Below are 20,043 nucleotides of genomic sequence, written 5' to 3'. Positions count from 1 at the left end.
AGTCTTACATGAATTCATGCAGTTTTTGAGCAAAGTACAATGTAACTCTGCAAGTACAAATTCACCCCACAAACGTATCTGTATGTGTGTGCACGTGGGTCTTTGTGTGTGTGTGTGTGTCTGTCTGGGTTGGGGGGTTGAGTGTGAGAGAGAGTGTGTGTGTGTGTGTGTCTGGGGTGGGGGGTTGTGAGTGTCTGAGAGAGAGAGTGTATATGTTTGTGCGTGAGTGTAGAGTGGTCTAAGTCTCTGAGAGGATGCATGTGGGAGTGTGTGTGTCTGTAAGGGTGTGCGCATGTCTGTGTATACGTGTGTGATAGGAATGTCTGTGTGTGTGTGTATAGTGCAATGGTGGTCACCTGTAGTGTGACATGAACCCAAGATCCCGGTTGAGCCCTCCCTTTGGGTACGGAATTTAGTTATCAGCCTCTGCTCGGCCACTTTTCGCTGCTGTCTGGCCTGAAGTCCGCCTTGGAGGATGGTCACCCGAAGGTTCGAGGTTGAATGTCCTGGACTGCTGAAGTGTTCCCCAACTGGGAGGGAACACTGCTGTCTGTAGATTGTTGTGCGGTGCCCATTCATCCGTTGCCATAGCCTTTGCTCGGTTTCCCCATTGTACCATGCCTCAGGGCATCCTTGCCTGCAACATATAAGATAGACAACATTGGCTGAGTCACATGAGTATCTGCCACATACATGGTGGCAGGTAATCATGTGACATCAGTTAACCTGAGAATGCAACTGTTTTTAAAAAAAAAAGTTTTGTGATTTACACATGAAAGAAGTGAAACTATCATGGTATTCGAACAGATGAAAGACTCAACAGACAATCAAGGTATTTTTCAACATATAATTTCAGTTACATTATACTGTGAATTTTTGCTATAAATTCTGTGTCTTACAATTGTGTCCTCCACAACCACCTGATGAAGGAGCGGCGCTCCAAAAGCTAGTGCTTCCAATTAAACTTGTTGGACTATAACTTGGTGTTGTGTGATTTTTAACTTTATACACCCCAGTCCAACACCGAAGTCTCCAAATCAAGAAAATACAATGTAGAGAATGTCTATAAAAGAATGAAACTACTTTTTTCTTCCCTTTGCCACATTGACATCTTGAAGCAACCAGTGTACTGTATTTCTTTCATATTAGCTTACATGTGATAGCCCAGAGTTTTAAGGAAAGTAGTTCACAATGCTTTTACTTCAGTCTTTATTGGGGTCTGTTCTTAAAAGTTAAAACTTGAAAATCAAGTCTGTAGAAATAACAAGATATACTGTTAAGAATAAAACAATATTTTGTGTTTTGCAATTCAGGATTTGAAGAAAGCAGGACTGCTGATCTTTGCCAACAAACAAGATGTTAAAGAATGCATGACTGTAGCTGAAATTTCTCAATACCTTAAATTGACCTCAATTAAAGACCATCAATGGCATATTCAAGCTTGTTGTGCTCTAACAGGAGAAGGGTGAGTGGTTAGAATTGTACTATTTCGGTGTTTTCTTTTATCTGCAAGCTTATATGACAGAATTAAAATCTAGGATTGGACATCATAGGCTATGGGCAACTGTTGGGAAATAGTATTAAGATAGATGGCTGTTTATTGCCCCACATCATGATGGGCAGAATGGCCTCTTTCAAAGTTGTAAAAAAAAATCTGTCTGATATCTGTTGACATTTTTAGTAGTGCTCAACTACTCTAAAGTAACTATTTGTAATCATTTCTTTATGGGGGTTAGCTATGGATAGGAGCTTGCTTTTTGCAGTATTCCTATGCATCTAGTTTGCTTTTTTGTTCAAGGTAGTGTGCATGTGCTTTCTGGGTGAGGGAAGAGAGGGGACTAACCTCAATTTATTTTTCTGTAATTAAGCATATTGAACTATATTTCTAGTAAGTGCTTTGTTTACCTTTGCAGGTTATGTCAGGGATTAGAATGGATGACATCAAGACTTAAAGTCAGATGACCTCCATGGATGAGGATGCATGGACCATTAATTTCTAAACTGTATATTTCTTCCAGCGCTAACAGCTCCATGCTTGCTGGATTTATTGGTATTTATTTTTTCGACTGAATAAAGTTTACTACTTTCACACTTGTTTCAAGTACAAGTTTGGAAAGACTTTCCTTAAGGATCAAGATTGAGTTCAAGACTCCAAATTCAATTGATCATTTGTAGCTTTTCTTTTAAAGATGGCTGTGATTAATTGACACATTTTTTTGGAACCAGCACATTCTGCTCAGGGTAGAGTTTTATAATATTTGGTAAGTATTCGGAGGGGAAGAAGTAAATTTGTATTTCAACATCATCATATTAATTGCCATTTACTTTGTTAAATAAAAGAAACTATGATCTCAATGGAACACTGTTATAATGTTCACAGCTGGAATCAGCAAGTTCTGGCTAAGCTACCTGTTGCTGTTTTGATTTGGTTATGAATGACATTGCTATGCTGTGAAGAAACTCAAATATTATAGCCATTTTTGTTGTTTAAGTGAACAACAAGCAGAATGTTTTATATAATTTTCACTAAACTACATAGGAATGCTTTGGAAATGAATTGCATGATGTAAGAAAGATTAATACTAAAGCCACTAAAAATATTATCAATGTTTAACTGAGAAAAAGGTGTACAAGTAATTTGGTTTTAAATCCTCTTCTTGATTATTTACCTAAACACTACTTCACATATTAGTGCAATTATCATAGAGAATTTGGCAAATTTTTAATACTTTTGCATACCTTCATACTGAATATGACAGTTTAGCACAATGAAACTTTGATCCTGCAAAATTTGAAAATGCACTTCGGACTTGGTGATCTTGTTCTGTACTTTCTTCAAAGTGAAGATGTGCTTTTAGATTTTGAAATCAAATTTTTCTTTTAATAAAATCGGATTTGAAACTTGAGGATATCTGAACAATATTGAAACTGTCAAAGGTGGGATGAAAGTTAGTGTAATGTTTTAACCTGCTTTCTTATAGCTTTATTTGAATTCCCAGCAGAAGTTATTTTCTTGTAATTTAAAAACACTTGGCAATTTTGTGGTACCAGGTTGATTGGAATTGGTATAGAGAATATCCCTCGGGTCCCAATTATAATCTGATAGATCTTTTTTTAAAGTTGTATCAAGCTAGTACATAGCAACTAGGTATGAAATCAAGACTTGAAATTCACTGCTTTTAGCATTTGTGGCCAATATAACTTTGCACAGAATCTTCTTTCAGGGCTTTGAATTGTGTGGAAGGCTGAGATGCTAAATTATGTGTAGTACTGAAAGATGTCAGTGACAAAGTGGAAAGATCAATCCCAAATGCCTGAACCCAGAAGTTTTGTGTTCTGTTTTGGCCTGGGTAGTGGGATGTTGTTATGATACATAGTTATTGAATAGGAAATCTTGTATTAAACTCTAAATGGAAATGTTGTTTCTAATATATACATATATTTGTATGTGGCGATTCTCCTGACTGATATGGGCAGATCTATTTTTCTGATCTGTAACTAGCATCCAAATTGCAATGTTGCGTATTTACTATATTATTTAAAAAAAAAAACTTGTGCATATCTTCAAATTTCAGCACTAGAAGGAACAAGCACATTTTAAAGCAAATGCTTGTACTACAGGCTTATTTATTCTTCTCTCAAGTGTTCAATGCACATTTTATTAGATGAAAAATCTCCAGATTGGTAAGAAGACATTAAATGTAAAATGATCAGCCTTTCTTTGGTACCAGTACATTACTGATAATGGTTTATGGGATAACTATTCCAATTCACAGGGCGAGACTGATTTTTATTTTTTTTTCTACAATTATTTGTGAAACCAGTGATGTATATTGTGAATCTGACTTCGTGAAAGCAATCAATATGATGAGTAAAATTAGATTTCACCAACCCCGATATGCTATAATTTGTTTTACAGTACAGGTGAAAAATAATGTACCAATGACATTTTATTCATGTTGCACATTCAATATATATTTGTGGAAATGCAAGCTAATATTATGATTTTGACATCTGCATTCTGGTATCAATTTGAATTGAGTTTTCAAAATATTTGCTGCGTTGTAGTTTGATTTTCCTTTTTCTTGAGAGGTAGACAACACAATATAATACAGAGTAACCTTGATTATCCGAACAAGACTGGCAGGGAATATTTTGTTTGGATAACTGTTTGGATAACGTTTTTACAGGAGCATGACATCTTGTTTGGATAATCTGAAATTCGAATAATTGACATTTGGGTAATCGAGGCTGCCATGTATACAGTTATCAGTATTATTTTCATTGTGGATTTTGGAATCAGTCTGGCCTGTTAGCCAAACTGGATTTTGGTGGTAGGCACCCTTTCCTAAGGGATATAACTGAACCCGTATGATGATCCAGCAGTTTCATGGTTGACAACCTTGCAGGGACCTACAATTCAATACTGATGCCTTCATACAAATTTGGAAGTCTGAATATGATTTTGCATGGAGTGTGCCTTTGTGCATGGGAAATTGTCTTGCTAACTTGACTGAATTCTTTGAAGAGGTGACAAAGAAGTTTGAAGGCAGAATAGTAGATGTTTTCTACATGGACTTCAGTAAAGTGTTCGACAAGGTTCCACATGGTAGACTGGATAGTAAGGCCAGATCACATGAGGGAGCTAGCCAATTGGAAGCAAAATTGGCTTGAAGGTGGAGACAGAGGGTGGTGATGGAGGGATGTTTTTCAGACTAGAGGCCTGTGACAAGTGGTGTGTCTCAAGGATCAGTGCTTTTTCGTTGTTTATGTAAATGATTTGGATGTGAATATAGGAGATATGGTTAGTACGTTTGCAGATGACATCAAAATTGGTGGTCTAGTGGATAGTGAAAAAGATTGAGTACAATCGGACAGCGCTCAGGTGGGCAAGTGGGCCAAGGAGTGGCAGGTGGAGTTTAATTCAGATAAATATGAGGTGTTGTAATTTGGTAAAGCAAACTTGGCAGGACTTGTACACTCAATGGCAGGGCTCTGGGAGTGTTGCCAAACAGAGACCTGCAGGTGTAACTGTACACTGCCTGGAAAGTAGAGTCACAGGTAGATGAGGTGGTGAAGAACGCATTTAGCATGCTTACTCTGTTATGAACAATGAAAGTATAAGAGTTGGGATGTCATGTGGCTGTACAGGACATTAGGTGAGGCCACTTTTGGAATAATGCGTACAATTCTGGCTGCCCATCTATAGAAAGGATGTTGTTAAACTTGAGAGGGTGCAGAAAGGATTTACAAGGATGGTGCTGGGAGTAGAGGGTTTGAGTTAGAAGTAGAGGCTGAATAGGCTGGGGCTTATTTTCCATGGAGCATCGGAGGCTGAGGGGTGACCATATAGAGATTTATAGAATCATGGTGAGTAGCCTAGCTTTATTGCTTTGGTAGAGGAAGAGTCCAAAACTAGAGGACACAGTTTGGAATTACAGTGTGGAAACAGGCCATTTGGCCCAACAAATCCACATGGACCCTCCGAAGAATAACCTACCCAGACCCATTCCCCTACTTTATTACGGTACATTTACCTCTGACTAATGTGGATAACCTACATATTCCTGAACACTATGGGCAATTTAGCATGGCCTATTCACCTAACCTGCACATCTTTGGATTGTGGGAGGAAACTGGAGCACCTGGAGGAAAACCCATGCACACATGGGGAGAATGCGCAAGCTCCACACACAGTTGCCAGAGACTGGAATTGAACCCAGGTCTCTGGAGCTGTGAGGCTGCAGTGCTAGTCACTGTGCTGCCATTTAAAGTGAGAGGGAAAGATTTAAAAAGGACCCGAGGGGTAACTTTTTTCACGCAAGGGGTGATGTGTGTATAGAATGAACTACCAAAAGAGGTGATGGAGCTACCAGTGGAAGTGGTGGAGGCTGGTACAATTACGACATTTAAAGGGTACATGGATCGGTGTATGAATACGAAGATTTCAGAGGGATATGGTCCAAATACTGGCAAATGAGACATCTGGTCAGTGTGATTTGGACCAAAGGGTCTGTTTCCATGCTGTATGACTCCATAATTTCCATCATATTTTAATTACATGTTTGACTCGTTTTTAAATTGCAGAGAAGCCAGATTCCATTTTTGTGATTAACTGAACTAAATACTGTCCAACTGATATTGCGTGCTGTCAAAGTTTCAGATGATTTTTTCACTTCTTTCATCAGATGAGTGTCCCTCAGCATGTCTTTGATCTTCTGCTTCTGCACATACCCTAGGATAGATAACTTATTATGTAAGCTACACAATGTAAAAACAAGCCATTAATTCTATTCAGTCCAGGTGAATCACCTCCTTGCTTTCCACAACTAAACGTATCAACATAAATCTCATTTACTTCACCTTTGTATAGTTTCCACAGCTTAACCACTTAACCACAGCTATACTCTAGATCTATACCATTTAGCCATTTCCTGTGCTATATTGTTTTATATCATCTCCACTCCAGATTAAGAAGTCGATCTTAATTTTCTGACAACTGAACGCCATGTAAAAAATATAACATACAGTCCTGATGCTGCCACAGTTTTTAAAAGTTTAAACAATATTTGCTAATGTTAGATCAAAATGTTCTAAGAGAGTATGAATTTCAAATGGGTTAAACTTTCGCAACCTTCTGATTGGTGTTATCAACTAAGTCACTTATTTTAAAACAAAACCTGTTCACTTGTACTTCAAATGTACTGCCTTGAGAGTCTTTCAACAAATTGAATACTGTAACTTGTACAGAAAAGGTAGTTGTATTACATTCAATTTTTCTCTGCTAAATTAGTAATTTGACTAGATTGGAAAAATTTCACATCTAACATTACAGCACAATCCTTCTGCATTTTATAAGCTAGTTACTATCTAAGTCCTTGAATTTATCTTGCTGTGCTGGTACTGCAGATCAAGTTGGTAAACTCATGATTTATGTTAGGTCTGTGTTCAGTGTGGATGTTAGCTAGATTTTATTGAATTGTTTTTGGTAACATTCTGCAGAAAGTCATTAAAACTTTATTCATTGTTTTCAGCTCAGGAAAAGGAAAACATTAAAACAAAAGTCTGGAATCATTCCAGTGTACATTATTTTGATATGTGAATGAGGAAAAAAAAATCAAACTGAATTTTTTTTTAAAAAAAAGTAACCAAAAGTATTTTGTTCACATTTACTCTTTATCACTCGCTATCTCAAGTTTGTTTTATTTCAAAACATAGAAACTTACAAAAAGATGATGTGCCCATAAGGAAATGAATTTTTTTTTGGAGGCATGGTTGGGTTATGTATTGGTTGGGGTAGAAATTTAGTTTTCCTGCATTCTGCCACTGAATCACCGGATATGATCTTGAAATTCAACTGACCTCAACCATAAGCTATCCAGTTGTTTTTTTTACGAGATTTACGAGTGGATTCAATAAATATGAATCTTCTAAACAATGGCACTTCTGACAATGTAGCACTATTTGAGTTAAATATCTCAGGTCCTGGAGAAAATGTGGAACTTGACTAAGGCATAGGTATTGCCAAGTGGCATTTAGAATGAAAATGTCTGTAGAAAATTGAGAGCGCAAAGAATATACTTAATATCATCTGACTTTTTGAGTCGCTGTATAATGTCAAAACAGAACCATTTTTCAGGCTGAAACACACAGCTGGCATTTAACACAGCCAATTATATATTGTAGACTAATCTGATTGGACAAATATATCTTGGTTGCCACATTGACAGATTGAATGAGGTAATGGTAAAGCTGCCATAATTTTGCCATAGGGCTGCTCTCTCAGTAGAGAGAGACGATTAGTGGTGATTCATCCTGACACTCACCATGCCTCAGGCAAGGGGAGAGTTTGAGCAAGAGAGTCATTCATGGTCACCTCAGCTGGCATGGGATTTGTCCTCAGTTTGAGTTACAAGCCACACTGTCTAGCCAACTGAGCTAAACGACCTCTTGAAAGATGTGAACAACTATATTTAATCTTTAGGGTTAATCTGTAAGGTGTTTGGAATCAGTACACATTTTTCTTTGCATAATGAGCTGAACACCTTGCTTCTTTCATGCAAATTTGAAGCTTCAGTTCCATTAGCATTTTACTATTTACACCTACATTTTTTTAAGCTCCTGAGGTGGCAACATTTACCAAAGCTTGATGATTGCTATGTTGAACTGGAATGGATGCGTTTTGTGGGAAAGCAGTTTTAGAATCTTGAAAATTCTTGAGGTTTGAACATTACTGACAAGGCCAGCATTTGTATCTGATCCCTAATTGCCTTTGAATTGAATGGCTTGCTAGTGATGAGTTCTGACTGTGATAAGTTGAACAAAAAACATTTTGTATTATCGACCCTTTTGTATCTTTAGGCCTCCCCACCACATACTTCCTAAAACTAGAGAAAATGAAATATAAATCCAACTTGCAGCTAGGTTAAGCTATTCTAATAGATATAACTGTATCAACTGTATTTAAGACCTGCTCCACCATACTTTTAGGGCTCCATGTATGTAGATTACGAGGGTAAGGGGATTGTATTGACCCAAACGTTACCTCCATTCTGTCACTCCAAAGATGCTGCCTGACCTGCTGAGTATTTTTGACATTTTCTGTTTCTCGTTTACTGGACATGAGGTAGAAAGATTGGATCAATATTCTGCCTAATGTTTTTATAAAACATCTGCACTGTAGGTAATTCTTCGATTATCAGAAGATACAGTTTTTGTTTGCTTGTTTTGTAGAATCTGTCCAATGCATTGCACAGAGATCCAGAGGAAGATGTCTATCAGATGTTTAAATAATTTTCTGTAAATTACAAGAAATACCCTCAAATATTGCCTATGTAAATGTGTGTATTACCTACATGTAAGGATTGCACATGGTTAAACATGTGATAGACTTAACTATCTCAAAGTTTATTTTTACATTCTTTCTCGGTAAATGTCGCTTCTTTTGCATATACAAGTTCTGGGTATTTGAATAAAACCTAAAATGCTGTTGTAATGTAGATCATACTTTCTGTCCTGCAAGGGGTGCACCAGCTTTATATTTTTTAAGAAACAGAAAACACAAAGAAATCCTCCAAAAATTTCTCCACTTGTGTCCAGTGTGGGTTTTCAATGCCTTTGTGGTCTTTTTTAAGTGTGGTTCAGTAAAGACACCTCTTATGAGACTTCAACAAAAAATGTAATTTAAAACTACTTCATAATAAGCATGAATGATTTCTGTTACTGTTTCTTGGTTTACAAATCACTTAAATGATGTCTCATTTCAGATTGCCTACTGCAATCTTTCTACTATCTACTGTAACTGTTAAAGCTGTCGCATGCAAAACTAAGCTTAACTTCTGGCACAACCTGCTGAAACGTGCTGTATAACAGTTGGAAGGATGTACTAGCAAGCAAGCAATTGTGAACCACATATTTAACAATAAATACAAATTTAATGTAGTAAATGAGTCTAATTTGAACATACTTAACATGTTAAGTGTAACTTCTGATTCATTTGGATCCTAAAACTACAGAAGGAAGATTGCTGATATTTTAAAGTAAATTTATCAGTTTATTATCTAAGTGAATTCACTTTCTGACCGGTATTTGTTTCTTCTTAATAAGGGACCTCTTGTAGCCCCGCAGTTTCTCCCTGTCTGGAATGTACAAGAAGAGCCTGCAGTATGCAGTTCCTCTGTAGCAGGAATGTCAGCACACTACGAGCCAGTAGGGGGCATTATAGCCAAATCCAATTTCGCTGTCAGACATGCGTACAGTTTTAAACATGCCATTGTAATCAAGGGAAACTATGATAAAAATAGTTGAGGTCAAAATGGAGGTGGTAATCTGGTATATTTTAATCATGTAAGTAGCAAGAATTTAGTCTCTAAGCCATTTAGGTTGATCAAGTAAACTGAAACTAAGGAGCTTCATTCTAGCTACAATTTGAATTGTATGCTGTCAAAATTCAGTGGAGTTATGGTTAATTGCTTATTAGCAATCTATTTAATCACTCCTTTGGCAACACTGCCTGCAAATACTGTTGATTTGTGTAATACTTGTAATATTTGTGTAAGGGTGAATAATTTTGTGGGTACCTGGGAGTTTGTCCTCCAAGTGTTCCGTCTTTTAAAGACAAGCTCATTCTTTTAGCAAAACTGTACTGCCAGTAAATAGCTTTCTAATCTACTATCTGTTCTGTAAATATTGTACTGTTAAATACTTCGATGTTTTTTTGCTTCTGTATTTTTTTCAATAAATATGAACTGGTATTTTTAGTCTGTATATTTTTCTGCCACTTTGACAAATATGGTAAACATCCCACATACTGAGTGTAAATTGTCACTATTTCTAATGCTGAATCAACACCAGAAAGCTAGCGTTATTTTATGTATATATTAGTGAGTTGGAGTTCTTTTTGTTAATGTGACTTCATTTTGAGGAATGCTTTGAATTGCTATATTGTTAGGTCTAAACTGAATTTACATACATTTCTAGTTTTGCTTTTAAGTACAATTTCAGGACAATTCTATAAATTTTCAATACTGAAATTGTGAAATTTCATAATCAGCAATCTGGAAATCTTTCTCTTACAGTATACTAAGACATCCCACTCAAGTAATTTAACTCATGTGATACGATATTGTAATACCAACAGCTAAGTGGTAGTACTACCAATAATTCCATAAGATGAATTAAGCTGAAACCAGCTTATAATTAAAAATTTGATTGATGATGTGTGGTATTTTTGACAGTATTCTTTAAAACATCAAAAGACAGTAGTCCTCATCTGTTTAACTTGGATAGTTAGAAGCATTAGCCTACACAATTAATTACGAATGTCTTGAATTGGACCTATTTCTTCTTAGTTACCTAACTAACCTTCAGTCATACATATTAAAACATTTAACTGTTTACTGCGTGCCCCTCCAATTAATTCAGTACATCTTAATCTGTGGATGAAGATGAAGTACAGTAATGTTAGTTTCAAGTACTAAGTGCTTTACTGCTTAGTTTGGAGTTGAACAAAAGGAATGATGAATTTCTTTCGTAAGGTAAAAGGTGCTTGTTGCAAAATAAAACTGTGTTCTTTGTTTAGTACCTTACATAATTGAGAGATCAGTTAGAGCAAATTTCATGTAGATATTAAGTTGTTATAATAAGTACCTTGTTTCTAGAGGAAACTGCCTAAAAATGAAATATTTTCTGCAACAAGTTGCTTAAGCATGAACTATGAAAAACGAATTATGAAATGGGAGCAGAAGTAGACCATTCAGTTCCTCTAGTCTATGCCAGCATCCCATAAGATCAAGGCTGATCTGATTTTGTTATAAATTACCCATCTGCCCTCAAACTCATGATTTCCTTGCCTAACAGAAATCTATATATTTCTGACTTTAAAATGTTCAGTAAATCACAAGAGTAAACATCTTCCCATATTCACTTTAAGACCCTTCAGGATCTTGTATACTTCAATCAAGTCACCCCTCTTCTAAATTCCAGTGGAAACAAGACCAGTCTGTCCAACCTTTCTTGTAAGATAACTAATTTATTGTAATTCTCAATCTAGTAAAACTGAACTGCCTCAAATGTTACTCTGCAAGTCGCTCAGAAAATTATGATTTCTATTCCAAGAAAATAACTTGGTTATTTAAGTTGAGAAAAGGGAATCAGGCAAAGGTCCCTTATGTTTGGTTCACTAATAAAATCAATGCCAATCTTTCATCTGAACTTCCCTTTCAAGCAACTTCCTGATCAAGCATGAGTTCAATAGGTTTCAAAAATCTATTGATCCCAGCCCCGAACCTATTCCAAGCTTGTGCAACGCTCTAAAGCTGAGAATTATAAAGACTTGGGGAGCCCGCTGAAGAAATTTCTTACCTCAGTCTGAAAGGACAATCCTGGATCCTGAAATGACCCAGAGTTCTAGATTTCAAGTGGTGAAAATAGGTTTTCATAATCATAAGCTGTTCTGAAGGCTTACTGGCCTTAACTTCAATTCTGTTTTCTCTCCCCAGATGCTGCCAGACCTGCTGAGCTTCTCCAGCAATTTTTGTTTCAGATTTCCAGCACCTGCAGTTTTCATATTATTTTGTAATCTACTTTGTAAGATAGCCTCGTATTCTTTTGAACTTGAGAGTTGTACTGTTCAGTTACACACTGTTTCTAGGATGAGATTTTCCAATATTCAGTGAACAATCATAGCTTTTTTTCCATCCTTCCTTGGTTGTGGAGATCAAAACTAATTGGTCAATATGGACTCCCCAAAGTTCTGTATAATTGTGGAAAGACATACTAATTATTCTGCACAAAGCTCCTATCAATTTGATTCCTAATTGCTCCTTGTTTAATATGCATGCTAACTTGTTTCATGTAAAGAAAATTCAAATGTCTCTGAACACCAGCATTTAAATAGCTCTTCGTGATTAGAATCCAATAGGGAATTAGAAATCAAGAGTTCAGAAAAAGTGTTTCCCCAAAGAGTAGTAAGAATTGGAACTTTAATCATTGGAAGTGGTTGAATTGGATAGTACAAATGTTTTAAGGAAAAGCCAAGTAGCAATGAAGGGGAGAATGAAATGGGTGGTTACACTGGTTGGTTACATGCATTAAAAATAGGAGAAAAGTTGAGTAAGCATCTTCATGCATGGTTGGGCCAAATGGCCTATTTGTGTTGCAATAGCCTACATAGTTTCTCATTCTTTTTCTATTTCTGCTACTTAAGTAATCTCACATTTCACTTCATTTCGATTCTATGCATGAACTTAATGCCAATCAAGTTATAAATCTGGCTTTTGTTTTGGATACTGTTTGAGTTCTCTTCACAAGTTACTTAAACTTTTTAGTCAGTGATCGTGCATGGATTGCACTTGGTTTCCTTCATCTAATCTTTTTAAATAAAGCAAAGTTGCCATAGTTCAATAGGACTTCTCTCTCAGTAGACTGAGACCTTAGGGTCACCACACCTCAGATGTGGGGAGAGTTTGAGAAAGAGAATCCATCATGGTAACCTCAACCAGTGCAGGAATTGCTGTTGGCATCCCTTTCCATTGGCAAACCAGCATTCCAAACAATTCAGCTAACCAATCCCAATGTTTAAAATAGATTGTGAATAATTAAAGCCTTCTACCATGCTACTAGTAACAAACTGACAATGACCTGCTAATTCTTACATTCTCACATTAAATGTAATGGAAAGAAATGGTCCAGAGTACAGATATTCAAATCAAAATACTAGTATTACAAGTTAATAAGGTAATTAAAATAAGCAAACAGACCCAGCTTTGATTTCTCGATGGTTAGAACTGTAATACAGTAATGTGCTGAACTTGTGTAGAACCTTTGGTAGACTATAGTTAGAATGCTATGCACAAGTCTAGACATCCATTTGTTAGTTTTGCTATTATCCTTGAAAATACTTTGAGGTTATACCCAACAAAAAAGAGATGTGGCTTTTGGAAAAGTGAGAACTCCCTAACATCATAAAATAATTTGCTAAGGTAGATGAAAAGAGAGTACTTCCACTGGGGTGCTCCAAAATTAAAGGTTATACATTGCCAAAGAACAAAGAAAATTTACAGCTCAGGACAGGCCCTTCGGCCCTCCAGGCCTGAGCCGATCCAAATATACTGTCTAAAACTGTTGGTCAATTGCTAAGCATCTGTATCCCTCTGCTCCCCACCTACTCATGCATCTGTCCAGATGCATCTTAAATGAATCTATCATGCCTGCCTCTACCACCTCTGCTGGCATTGTGTTCCAAATGCCCACCAACCTCTGTGAAGTACTTGCTGGGTGTATCCCCCTTAAACTTTCAGATGCATCTTAAATGAATCTATCATGCCTGCCTCTACCACCTCTGCTGGCATTGTGTTCCAAATGCCCACCAACCTCTGTGAAGTACTTGGTGGGTGTATCCCCCTTAAACTTTCCACTTGTCACTTTGAAAGCATGACCTCTTGTTATTGAATCCTTCACCCTGGGAAAAAGCTAGTCTCTATCCACTCTCTCTATACCCTTCATGATTTTGTAAACCTCAATCAGGTCCCCCTTCAATCTCCTTTTTTCTAGTGAAAATAAACCTAACCTGCTCAACCACTCTTCATAGCTAGCACTTTCCATACCAGGTAACATCCTCGTAAACCTTCTCTGCACCCTCTCCAAAGCATCCACATCCTTTTGGTAATGTGGCGACCAGAACTGTACACAGTATTCTAACTGCGGCCGAACCAATGTCTTGTACAATTTTAACATGACTTGCCAACTCTTATACTCAATGCCCCGTCCGATGAAGGCAAGCATACTATATGCCTTCTTGACCACTCTATCCACCTGTGCAGCAACCTTCAGGGTACAATGGACCTGCACTCCCACATCTCTCTCTGCTCATCAACTTTTCCCAAGGCTCTTCCATTCATTGTATAATTCGCTGTAAAATTAGACTTGCCTAAATGCATCACCTCACATTTTTCTGGATTGAATGCCATCTGCCACTTTTTTGCCCAACTCTTCAGTCTATGTATATCCTCCTGTATTCTCTGACAGTCCCTTATGCTTTCTGCCACTCCACCAATCTTTGTGTTATCTGCAAACTTGCTGATCATACCAACGGTGCCCCCTTCTAGATCATTTATATATATTACAAACAACAATGGCCCCAATACTGACCCCTATGGAACTCCACTGGTCACCTTTCTCCATTTCGAGAAATTCCCTTCAGCTACTACTGTCTCCTGTTGCTCAACTAGTTCTTTAACCACCTAGCTAGAACACCCTGCACATCATGTGACTTAACTTTCTCCATTAGTTACAATGGGGAACCTTATCAAACACCTTACTAAAGTCCATGTCTATGACATCAACAGCCCTTCCTTCATCTAACAACTTGGTCACTTCCTCGAAGAACTCTATCAACTTGGTAAGGCACGATCTCCCCTGCACAAAACCATGTCGCCCATCACCGATAAGCTCATTCCTTTCCAAATATCAATAGATCCTATCTCTCAGTACCCTCTCCAGCAACTTCCCTACCACCGATGTCAGGCCCACTGGATTGTAGTTATCTGGAATATCCCTACTACCCTTCTTGTACAGGGGGACAACATGAGCAACCTTCCAGTCCTCCAGCACCTCATCTGTATTTAAGGATGCCACAAAGATCTGTCAGGGCCCCAGCTATTTCCCCTCTCACCTCCCTCAGCAGCCTGGGATAGATCCCATACAATCCTGGGGATTTGTCCACCTTAATAACCTCTAGCATACCCAACACATCTTCCCTACTTATGCCAACGTGATCCAGATTAATCAAACTTCTATCTCTAATCTCAAGGTTCATCATGTTCCTCTCCTCAGTGAACACTGATGCAAAGTAACCATTCAGAATCTCACCCATTCTCTCAGGTTTGGCACACAGCTTTCCTTCCTTATCTTTTAGTGGACCAATCCTTTCTCTAGTTACCTGTTTGCTTATATAAGAATAAAATGTTTTGGGATTTTCCTTAATTCTGCTAGCTAAAGCTATTTCATGACCCTTTTTAGTCCACTTGATTCCTTGTTTAAGACTTGTCCGACTCTTCCGATATTCCTCCAGGGCCTGGTCTGTCCTCAGCTGCCTAGACCTTATGTACGCTTCCCTTTTCCTCTTGGCTAGTCATACAATTTCTCCTGTCATCCACGGTTCCCGAATTTTGCCTTCCTGTCCTTTGCCTTCAATGGGTCATGCCTATCCTGCACTGCCGTTAATCTATCTGCCTCCCACATCTCAAATGTGGACTTCCCTTCAAATAGCTGTATCCAATCCACATTTCTGAGCTCCTGCCTAATTTTGATATAATTGGCTTTGGCCCAGTTTAGCACGCTTCCCTTAGGACCACTCTCTTCTTTATCGATGAGTATTCTAAAATTTACAGAATTGTGGTCACTGTTCCCAAAGAAATCCCCCACTGCAACTTGTACCACTTGTTCTGGCTCGTTCCCCAGGACCAGGTCCAATATGGCCCCTTCCCTCGTCGGACTACTGCTCTAGAAAACTCTCCTGGACACTTCGTACAAATTCTACTCTATCCAGACCTCTGACGCTAAGTGTATCCCAGTCAATGTTGAGAAAATTAAAATCTCCCATCACCACTACCCTTTTTGCCTCTACATCTATTCATAATCTGTTTACCTATTTGTTCTTCTACCTCACGCTCACTGTTGGGAGGTCTGTAATACAGCCCCAACAATGTAACTGCACCCTTCTTATTTCTCAGCTCCACCCATAATGCCTCACTACCCAAGACCGCCTTTAGCACAGTGTCCTCTTTTAGCACAGCCGTGATATTGTCCCTGACCAGCAATGCAACTCCACCCCCTCTTTTACTTCCCTCCCTGTCCTGTCTGAAACGTCTATATCCTGGAACATTAGTTGCCAATCATCATGCCCTTCCTTCAACCAAGTCTCTGAATGGCAATAACATCATACTCCCAGGCACCAATCCAAGCCCTAAGTTCATCTGCCTTACGCATTATACTCCTTGCATTAAAGTAGATACATTTCAGGCCACCAGTTCTTTTGCGCTCACCTGCTCTCTGCCTAGTCTTCCCCTTATTAGTGCTATCTTCATAATTCTTACAGTCTCCAGTCTCCATCTCGCTGCCTACTTGTTTTCTCTTCTGGTTCCCAGTCCCCTGACACATTAGTTTAAAACCTCCCCAACAGCAGTAGCAAAAACTCAAGGACACTGGTTCCGGTCTGGTTCAGATGTCGACCGTCCCTTTTGTAATAATCCCACCTTCCCCAGAACCGGTCCCAATGTCCAACAAATCTGAACCCCTCCCTCCTACACTATCTCTCAAGCCACATGTTTATCCTGCCTATTTTTTCATTTCTACACTGGCTAGCACGTGGCACTGACAATAGGTGCAGGAGTAGGCCATTCAGCCCTTCTAGTCTGCACCACCATTCAATGTGATCATGGCTGATCATTCCTAATCAGTATCCTCTTCCTGCCTTATCTCCATAACCCTTGATTCCACTATCTTTGAGAGCTCTATCCAACTCTTTCTTAAATGAATCCAAGAAAGAGTAGTAATCCCGAGATCACCACCTTTGAGGTCCTTCCTTTTAACTTCTCTCCTAGCTCCCCGAATTCTTCTTTCAGGACCTCATCTCCCTTTCTACTGGTATCGTTGGTGCCTATGTGCACCAACACAACTGGCTGTTAACCCTCCCCTTTTAGAATGCTCTGCAGCCAATCGATGACATCTCCGACTCGAGCACCTGGGAGGGAACATACCATCCAGAAGTCCCGTTGTCAGCCACAGAACAGCCTATCTACTCCCCTCACAATAGAATCCCCTATGACTATGGCCCTATGCGACTTTTCTTTGCCCTTCTGAACAGCAGTGCCCGCCACAGTGCCATGATCTTGACAACTGCTGCCCTCTCCTGGTGAGCCATCTCCCCCAACAGTATCCAAAACAGTGTACCTGTTTTGGAGGGAGATGACCGCAGGGCACACCTGCACTGCCTTCCTCCTCTCTTTCTGTCTTTTCTGATGACAGACTGTAAGGAAACTAAGAAGGAATAGTAAGGATGTGAAATTGGCCACCATGAGGAGTCATTGCAATGAATGATGGACAAGTTTTAAGTTAGAAGCTTAAACATTAAGGAGAAAAAAATAGGTTACGGGGATTGGTTTATATGAAGAAACAAGGAAGGTGGTTTGTGTGGCATATAAATATTGGCAGAAACCAGTAGTGGCAATGGTCTGTGGGTGATATAAATTCTGTAATTTACTTGGCAAGTATGTAGTTTACAGTTACTGTGATGTTCTGTTGCTACAGCCAATTTCCCAAGTGTACAACCTTTCCATGTACAGGACAAGGATGCACACTGAGTTGGTCACATTATCCTCTTGAAACCTTTTTGTTATTTCACCCATTTTGTGGGATGATTTGCTTTACCATGAGATTATAAATAAGGGGTAGAAAAGCCCACTATCTTTAAAGAATAATCTGTAGGATTTTGACAACTTGTTGAAAAGTATAATTTGAATCTTGGAATGAAGAGAACAGAAATGACCTTCAGCACTATTGGACTAACCATAGCCAGCTTTCCGTCCTGTGAATATTTGCTTCCTTCATTTCAGCTGTCAATTATTGTCTCAATCTTGTGGCCGGATGTCACATTCCAATCCTATTCTGCTCTTTCTATTTTAAATTACTATGATAAATAACAATACTGATATCATAGTCTGCTGAGCAAAATAGATTTTTATGCCATGGTTATCTGAACTCTGACGGGGAGAATCATGATGAATATTGGAAGAATGGTGAATCATTCATACATTTAAAATATTAATCTGCAGTGAATTTGCAGATCTCCACTTTTTTGTCCAACTTTAAATCTTTGTATGTAGCATTTTTCCATTCCGTCCTAATTTTCCAAAAATTTTATCGTAAAGTGTTTCTTTTCATTCAAAATATAAGAATCCATCAGCTTTAGCTTTGTACTGTTTGGAAACCTTTGTCGTCTTAGTTAAACTGTTATTCTCATCTATTAATAACAAAACAATTTTATTGAGTTGATAGTACAGACTGCCCCAGTCTGAGTGTTATGTACTTACACTCCAAATTCGGGCACTTCACTATAGGTTTTCCAATGTTCTGGCTGGATTGTTTTACATCCTTATGTTTATCTGATTTAGGAACAAGTGATTCTCAGAACTGCTGGGTTTCCCATTATATAGTCACTTGTCCAATTCAGGACAAGAACTGCAGTCAGGGATGCCCTATACAGTAGCAACACTTTGAGGCTCATCAACACAGTTTCAACAAAACATAGGCAGTAGAAGCTGCCTAAGTATTTAAGTAAAATAATGCCAATTATATAGGCCTTTTATTGCTCTTGAAGCTTACTCCACTATTTGCTACAATCATAGCTGACCCTGGGCTTCAACTTGACTTTTCCACCTTAATATCTTGATAGATCAAAAGTCTGTCTATTTTAGCCTTAAATATAAGCAATGATGGAACATTAATAACCTTCTCAGGTATAAAATTCCAAATATATATATATCAAACATTTCTCATCTCAGTTGTGACTGATAGCTCACTTTGTCTGAGATTCATTCTCTATTCTAAACTCCCCAGCAGAAACAACCTCTCTGTCTACTTTGTCAAGCCCCTTGGGATTCTTGCGCATTTTTCATAAGATCATTTCTCTTCCCTTAACTCCAGACAATGTGGGCCCAATTTACTCACCCTGTCATCACAAAACATCCCTCAGAGGAATGAAGTGAATGTTTGTTATTGTCTTCCAGTACATCCTTTCTTAACTATGGAAACCAAACATTTGTATAAAACCCTGTATGATTGTGTGAACACTTCTTTATTTCTGTTGCTCATTATTCCCCTTGTAGTGAAGGTCACTGTACCATTCACCATCCTAATTGATTGTTGGATCTGCATGCTGCCTTTGTAGTTGCTCATAGAACTACATCCAAGTCTCTGAATATCAATATTTACATGTTTAGTGGTTTAAAAAAAAATCTATAACAGTGCATAACCTCACACGTTATCTTAAATTTTCCACATTGTCCACTCACTTAACCGGCCCTTTATCCCCTTGTAGCCTTTTTTGTCCTCCCAAATTACACTCTACCTAATTTTGTATTGTAAGCAAACTTATGTATGCTACTTTCATAGAAACATAAACATAGAAACAAAAGTGCAGGAGTAAGCCATCCAGCTCTTCACTACTGTGCCACTTAGACTGTAACCCCTAGTTCTGAACTTCCCCAATGTCAGGAACATTCTTCCCACACCTAACCTGTTCAGTCACATACGTTTTTGAGATTTCGCACCCTCCACCTCCCCAGTCTTCTAAATGCCAGTGAGTACAAGCCTAGTCGACCCAGTCTTTATTAATTTGTCAGTCCTGCCCTCGTGGAATTAGGAGTAGAGTGGTGCTGGAAAAGCACAGCAATTCAGGCAGCATCCGAGGAGCAGTAAAATCAACGTTTCTGGCAAAAGCCCTTCATCAGGAATACAGGCAGAGTGCCTAAAGGGTGGAGGGAT

General features: G+C 38.3%; 1 protein-coding gene across 2 annotated transcripts in view; it reads left to right on the top strand.

The window, feature by feature from the left end:
• The window catches only part of arl5a (ADP-ribosylation factor-like 5A), a 33,928-nt gene extending 23,675 nt beyond the window's left edge, over nt 1–10,253 (top strand). The window contains exons 5-7 of one of the 2 annotated variants that reach the window (XR_006312191.1): nt 1,314–1,465; nt 1,914–2,261; nt 9,607–10,253. Coding sequence is in view for 1 of the 2 variants with exons in the window: in XM_043694192.1 (XP_043550127.1) it covers nt 1,314–1,465; nt 1,914–1,962 (201 nt within the window). In the remaining variant the exon portion in view is untranslated. Of the gene's footprint in view, nt 1–1,313; nt 1,466–1,913; nt 3,892–9,606 lie in introns of those variants that run through there. The other variant, XM_043694192.1, reaches the window with a different exon arrangement.
• The last annotated feature ends 9,790 nt before the right edge of the window (nt 10,254–20,043 follow it).

Source organism: Chiloscyllium plagiosum, chromosome 7 (genome assembly GCF_004010195.1).
Source record: "Chiloscyllium plagiosum isolate BGI_BamShark_2017 chromosome 7, ASM401019v2, whole genome shotgun sequence".
NCBI lineage: Eukaryota > Metazoa > Chordata > Chondrichthyes > Orectolobiformes > Hemiscylliidae > Chiloscyllium > Chiloscyllium plagiosum.
Note: the sequence above shows the minus strand (reverse complement) of the source record. Positions and strands in the feature narration are given on the sequence as shown.